General features: G+C 39.8%; 1 protein-coding gene across 9 annotated transcripts in view; it reads right to left on the bottom strand.

The window, feature by feature from the left end:
* Positions 1-3,012: 3,012 nt before the first annotated feature.
* Positions 3,013-7,304, bottom strand: part of LOC107726444 (NHS-like protein 1) — a 115,040-nt gene continuing 110,748 nt past the window's right edge. For 6 of the 9 annotated variants that reach the window (XM_016536012.1, XM_016536016.1, XM_016536011.1 and 3 more), the window contains one exon: positions 4,338-6,844. In XM_016536012.1, the coding sequence (XP_016391498.1) occupies positions 6,220-6,844 (625 nt within the window). In that variant the 3' untranslated portion in view covers positions 4,338-6,219. Of the gene's footprint in view, positions 3,946-4,337; positions 6,845-7,304 lie in introns of those variants that run through there. The other 3 variants (XR_001638270.1, XM_016536017.1, XM_016536018.1) reach the window with 3 other exon arrangements.

Here is a 7,304-nt window from a genome sequence, read left to right as displayed (position 1 = left end):
AGAGTCGTGGTAGAAAGTTCGGAGATGGTATTAAAGTAGCTCAGTTTAAATGTATTGTACGAATTGCCCTTACTCTGGAATAAAAAATACGGGGTGTCTATTTAGATTTAGTTAAAAGTGGCTATAAAATATCAGCTCCAGTGGTGCAGATGGATAAGCGTGTGCTCTTCTCGGCCACCGTAGCTGTAGCGTAATTGGTCAAATATTCCGCCCCCTCCGCACACGCCTTCTTTTTGAACGTGATTTTTCTTCAATGAGGGTGACGCTGTAATCCAAGCGATGATAGTAGACGTAGAGGAGTGGGGTGACTTTTTTTCTTTATAAGGTAGCCTAATTTTTTATTTTTACAATGTTTTTGTAATGTATTAATAATCACGGGCTGTTAAAAAACCAAAAACAAGTAGGCCTATACTAATACTAAGAGTAGATTTGGTTCGAATAGCCAATATTTTAGTAGGCTATAAATATGTGGTTATGTTACAGCTCCCCTTTGAAGCTCTTGTGTTTTTCTCCTTTTCCATCTGTTCAATCCTATTCTGCTCACAGGTGATTGGAGATGAGTTTTGTTCCTGCTTTGTTGCAGTTTGCTGATTTTTGTAAAATAACTTATGTTTTTGCTTTTCAGATAAAAGGATAGTTTCAGTTTAATATATTGCGGGCTCATTTATTGGTAATAAATAATTGATAATAAATAAGATTGATGATAATTTTCAAAAAATATTGGGCATGTTTTTGAAGCTGCGGTTGCTTATTTGCCTCGCGAGAGTTGGCAACAGTAGTGCGGATATTACGTCATTGATAGGCGACAATGACAAGGGATGAGCCATTATTTCAAATTGGAATTTCTTTGGATTTACAAATTCTTTGGAAACATTTGGGATAACGTCAACTGCATGAAATATATCACACTGTGCAAATGGTTTTTATGAAAATCTTACATATTGTGCCTTTAAAATAACTTGTACATATTTTTAAACGTTTTAAAACATAAAACTGCACGCATTTTGCGAAATAACATTGTTGTTGTTTGGCCCTGCTCGTATAAACGAGTAGCATGATCCTGCCGCGCTTGGAGACTGCAGTTTCATGACCGCAGTCCTAGAACCAAGTTTTTTTTTTCTTAATGTACTAGCTGTTTATACTATTTTATAGCACACACTATTCAATTCAATTTGTATAACTGAGGTTTATTTCAAGCATTGTAAACACTGCAGTACTAGTCACCAATGACAACTAGGTAGGCTGCTACTAATCAAACTATTCAAACAAAAAATAAAGTCTCACAAATGAAATAAAAAGCTAAACACATAGGAGTAAAAACTATATTAAAACTATAGCCTACTGTACTGTCTATAGTGTGTTTTTACATATTTATGTGTCTTGTCACTTGTCAACCTGTCTGTGCACTGGAAGCTTCTGTCACCAAGACAAATTCCTTGTGTGTGTAAGCACATTTGGCAATAAAGCTCTTTCTGATTCTGATATTAGCCTGGGTTAGCACAGCACAGCAGCACACGTGATTCGCTTATTTGCTCTGCTGTGTGCCTGTAATCAATCAGGCAGAAGAGCAGATTTATCATATTACACCAAACTATGCATTGTTTTGACACTGTTGCAGTTAATGTTTTAATGCTTAACACTGAAACTTGAAGTGTCTTACATTGTTGGTTGTTTCCTGTCTTATGTACATTAAGCAATAATAATAAAAAAAAAAAACACTGAAACTTTGTTACCTTTTCGAAATAATCCATTAGGCCGGTACACTGTGCGATTTTTTATTTCTTTAGAGCCGAATTCTGACTACTTTTTTTGAGTCGGGAAGAATTTCGGCTTTGTCGTGCGTCTTTTGACGTGCAGTGTACAGGGGATAAGGAGGGACGATCGATGGTCGGATGAATTTCTAACATGTCAGAAATTTTAGACGCCCCTCGTGAGGGTATCGCACAGCTGAAGACTGCCCTAAACTGATTTTTCCCTCACTGCGCCTGCTTGAAAACAGAAACGAAACCATGGCGACTTGTCTTACTATTGGGAGATGAGAGGGTCTGTATTACTTACTATTAACTGCTCCGTTTTCAACTCCTCCTCGACTTCAAGCGGCAAATCTCGCCGGTCGTTATTGAATAAGTTCAATAAGATGCCAGACGCCTCGTCTTGAAATAGGACGAGAGTAGACAGCTGCAGTCATCCTAGTCTAACCGTATTTTTGGCAGATGTACAATCATAGGCGTAGCTTGACGTTTGAGTTTGGGGGGGCCAAAGTGACAATTCTTACGTAAATGAGATTGAGGGAGACGTTAAGTTTGTTTTGATTTATTAATTTACTTACAATAACAATTTAAAATGTATTTACTTTTACGTATTCACTTTTACATGTATTATTAACTGCATTATATACATTTTTACTTCATAGAGAAAACTTTATAAATAAATATTTAGTAAAATTCTTAAATCGCTGTGGGGGGGCCAGGGGGGCCTGGCTCCCCCATAAACTACGCCCATGGTCTGGGGTGAACTCCATGCTGGTAACGATAGCGCTGTATGCTGGAGGACAGTGATGTAGCAAGTCAACCCCGGGCCCATATGCAAAAATGGCAAAAACATTTGTATGTGAGAGGGCCCCATTTCTTTTTTCTTTTTTTGAGTAGTGGGACATTCACATTAATTAACTGTATTCAGGCAATATAACACAACTTTAATCTCGTAATTTTGACTCTTCTAAAAATATTATGGCACTAAAACGCCACCATATTTACTAAATTACTTAGCCTAATGCAAACACATTCTTAGCACAGCGGCCCAAAACACAAAAAAACCTCACTCATTTTAGTTGTAATTCATCTAATTTCATTCAATTCTCCATGCCTTTCTTTCGGCAAATCCATCTACAATGTCCTTGGTGTTCAATTTAAGGCTTTGTGTATTCTCAATGGAAAGAATGGCTACTTTCGATAGTCTTTTGATAAAAGAGCATGCTGACAAAAAAAAAAACATATTTATTGTGGCCACAAATTAAGAATTCGTTCCCTCGTTTTAATTAAAAGGTTCCCCTCAAATGCCCCCAATCAGCCCGGGCCCATATGCACGTGCATACCCTGCATACCCAGAAGCCCCTGCTGGCGGAAGTAAGAATTTTGCACTCTCTTTAATATATTATGTAAAGTTGCATAATGAAGGTTTAAGTCAACACATTTATGCAGTGTATAAACAGAAACATGACATGAATTAACTTTTTTTTTTGGTCATTTAAAATTACTAAAAGAGCCAGCAAAAATTGTACTTCATCTGATAAAGGACATAACCTCAGGTGCTAGCTAGAGAAATCCTACAAGGCCAAACACACTCTCTGCACCGTCATCAGGTTTATTTTCGAGGTAACGGTTGCTTGAATATCATGTTCACAAGCTCAGCACAAAAGATGACGTGCATGTGGAGAAACAAGGGGCTTACTTCTATCTCTCTGTTGTAGCCGAATCATAAACAAGGATTCATGACCTCTGTCGTGATAGAACCCATAAAGATCATTCTGTATACGATATTGGTCCAGGTCACTGTATCAAGCTTTAAATGATGGTCAGTAGAACAGAAAGAGGGCTTGATGACCCTGCAAAGCCTCTGGAGTTGATGTACGGCTGTGGGTGTCATGGTGACGGTGCTAATGATATTGTGGTTTGGGCTGACGGCTGACAGGTGGCAGTGAATAAAAGACATGAGACAAGACAGATGGGCAATTTTTAAATATCACCATGTTTTATTACAGAGACATACTCTGGAGAGTTAGCAGCTTGCTTCCTCTTTACCATCATTTTCTTTCTTCTGTTTTTCTGATCTGCGTTTACATCAGTAGGATGGGTGAAGGAACAAAATAGAAGTTCTGTGACTGGTGAATCTGAATTTAAAGACTCTTGGCCACACATCTGTCCCGTCTAATTTCACCTCATTCACCTCCATCCACCTCCATCCCAAAAAGCCCACCTCCAGCTTACAGTCAAACCACACACATTCTGGCTATTCTAAAATAAATACTCTACAAAAGGAAGCCACTCCTAGGTTTCTAAAATGTACAAATTCTTTGAAAATAAGTCCAGGCGTTACTTAACATTTCTGTAGGTATATACATAAAAAACATTATAAAACTGCACAAGAAAAGAAATCGCTCGACAGGTAAACAGGAGGATTAGTAATTAAGTGGTTACTTTCACTAGATGTTAACAGAACAGAAGTCAGGCTGAAAAATGCCCTCACATTTCAGCAAGTTAGTGTCCGAAGGTTTAAGTCAACACATTTATGCAGTGTATAAACAGAAACATGACATGAATTAACTTTTTTTTTTGGTCATTTAAAATTACTAAAAGAGCCAGCAAAAATTGTACTTCATCTGATAAAGGACATAACCTCAGGTGCTAGCTAGAGAAATCCTACAAGGCCAAACACACTCTCTGCACCGTCATCAGGTTTATTTTCGAGGTAACGGTTGCTTGAATATCATGTTCACAAGCTCAGCACAAAAGATGACGTGCATGTGGAGAAACAAGGGGCTTACTTCTATCTCTCTGTTGTAGCCGAATCATAAACAAGGATTCATGACCTCTGTCGTGATAGAACCCATAAAGATCATTCTGTATACGATATTGGTCCAGGTCACTGTATCAAGCTTTAAATGATGGTCAGTAGAACAGAAAGAGGGCTTGATGACCCTGCAAAGCCTCTGGAGTTGATGTACGGCTGTGGGTGTCATGGTGACGGTGCTAATGATATTGTGGTTTGGGCTGACGGCTGACAGGTGGCAGTGAATAAAAGACAAGAGACAAGACAGATGGGCAATTTTTAAATATCACCATGTTTTATTACAGAGACATACTCTGGAGAGTTAGCAGCTTGCTTCCTCTTTACCATCATTTTCTTTCTTCTGTTTTTCTGATCTGCGTTTACATCAGTAGGATGGGTGAAGGAACAAAATAGAAGTTCTGTGACTGGTGAATCTGAATTTAAAGACTCTTGGCCACACATCTGTCCCGTCTAATTTCACCTCATTCACCTCCATCCCAAAAAGCCCACCTCCAGCTTACAGTATATCAAACCACATTCTGGCTATTCTAAAATAAATACTCTACAAAAGGAAGCCACTCCTAGGTTTCTAAAATGTACAAATTCTTTGAAAATAAGTCCAGGCGTTACTTAACATTTCTGTAGGTATATACATAAAAAACATTATAAAACTGCACAAGAAAAGAAATCGCTCGACAGGTAAACAGGAGGATTAGTAATTAAGCGGTTACTTTCGCTAGATGTTAACAGAACAGAAGTCAGGCTGAAAAATGCCCTCACATTTCAGCAAGTTAGAGTGTCCCGTTCGGCTCTTTGGTAACCAAAACAATTACAAGTAAACCAGTCATTTGTTTCAAGTAAGATGTCAGAATTAACTTTAAAATAACCAACACAGACACAATGCTTTTTAAATGACAAATAAAAGAAGACGAACACAGTGCAAACCTACACACTATAAACCAAACATAAATGTTTCCACAAACATGCCGTCATTACTCCAATCTCTCGGCCCACAATTCCTTTTCCATTCCAGACACTTCTTGTGGTCTGAACAGTATGGAAAGATAGTCTCTTGTAGGAATCGGTCGGTGTGCTCTTTATCTTGGTCTTTGTAGACCGGCGTACTCAAGCGGTAAGGCGCTGACAGAGCTGCCTCAGTGAAGTTTGAGATGTGACTCACCCCAATGGCGCTGACAAAATATCCATCAACTTGAACTACTACAGCCAAATCACGCAGTCACATAGTAATTCCTTCATTACAACTTTCGTTAACTGCTTCGCCAAAAAACAAACCTACACAAATATGTTACTGCTGAAGAATGGAAATAAAAAGCTGAACAAAATAAGAGAATGAATTGCTAAGCTTTGGAAAGTTGCATCTAGTATTGCCACTGAAAGCGGCGTTTTCTCCGAAAAGGTCAAATTGGATTAGATTGGTTATTTTTTTTCTGAAGAACTACAGATACAGCAGTATCTCATCTACTGCTTGAGCTGACTGCTTGATCTACCTTAGATCCTCAAGTCTTAGCCCACACTACAACATTAGACAGCGCTGCCAGGATTAGCGGGCGGCAAGACCTTCTAGAGTTCAGCCTCTCCTGGTCTTCTGCCCTCAGTCAATCTCTGGTGCCGAGAAGACGTTCCGCCTTTGCCAAGGAGCCATTTGGTATTCTAACTGCTGCTCTGCTCACATAAAGTGCTGTTAGAGTCCTGAGAAATGGGAAGGGGCATGTTTGATGGAGGAACAGGGCATGGTTCTTCAGAGTCGGTGAGTTCTCCATCCCTCTCGCAAATAACAGTCATGGGGCTGCTGAGGATCCGGCTGCGGGCGTTATACTTGCTGCTGGCGGCGGAGGGCGGCGTGCGAGATCGGCCATACTTCGGACCGATTAACGACAGGGACGTTGAGAACATTCCCTCGTTGTGCACCCAGTCCTCGGGCGTCCTCCTGCTATGGCCCGGTGAAGAGCAGGGGCTCTCACCCGTTGGAGATGCTGGATCAAATGAGGAGTCGAGAGAGCGAGTCCTCTGAAATCGTGGGTCGGTGCTGCGCAGCATCTCTGCAGCAGACATGCGGAAGCTGGTCTCAGAGCGACTGCCTTTCTTCAGCAGGAGGGCCTTGAAGGTGTCGCTGCTGGTCGCGGATTTGCGCAGGCTGCGCTGGATGGAGCCCGTTTGCCGTGGCACAGGGGAAGTTAAGCCGGGGGCTATTCCTGTAGGGGTGACTGGTGGGGATAAAGGACTTTGTGAACGGTCCTCTTCAGATTCCTTGCGCCCCAGGACCTTCCGCTTCGACCTGGAGACAAAGATGAAGTAATGTCAGATAAGTTGTTTCGTCAAAACAGAAATAAAGCAATGAAAACGCAAAGGAGGGATGCACAATATCACAGTATCAGTCAACAGCATCTGAAGATATTAGATATTTAATTGTGTTTATTTCGTCTACTACATTTAGATTACCTTCGCCATCATCTACTACAAGTTTAATAACACTGTTAAATGAAATTTTTAGCAAATCTGTAACAGTACTGTACATTGTAATGCTGTGATGCCTAAATTCACTTCAGCATTTAAAACAACTGGTTTTAGTTTTTAGTGTTTTCATTTTTTAGTTAAAATGGTGTAGAACTTTACTATTGTCTATTTAATCAATTGTTTTAAAATTTAGAATTTTAAAATCGTGCATCCCTAAACCAAAGGTCAAAAAAATATTTTTTAAATATTAGCTAAAGCTTACATTAGTTAGCAGTAGGCAG

The sequence above is a fragment of the Sinocyclocheilus rhinocerous genome, unplaced genomic scaffold, assembly GCF_001515625.1.
Source record: "Sinocyclocheilus rhinocerous isolate Xijiao unplaced genomic scaffold, SAMN03320098_v1.1 scaffold605, whole genome shotgun sequence".
In the NCBI taxonomy this organism is placed as follows: domain Eukaryota; kingdom Metazoa; phylum Chordata; class Actinopteri; order Cypriniformes; family Cyprinidae; genus Sinocyclocheilus; species Sinocyclocheilus rhinocerous.
The sequence above is the reverse complement of the archived record's forward strand: the minus strand, read 5'-3'. Positions and strand labels throughout refer to the sequence as shown.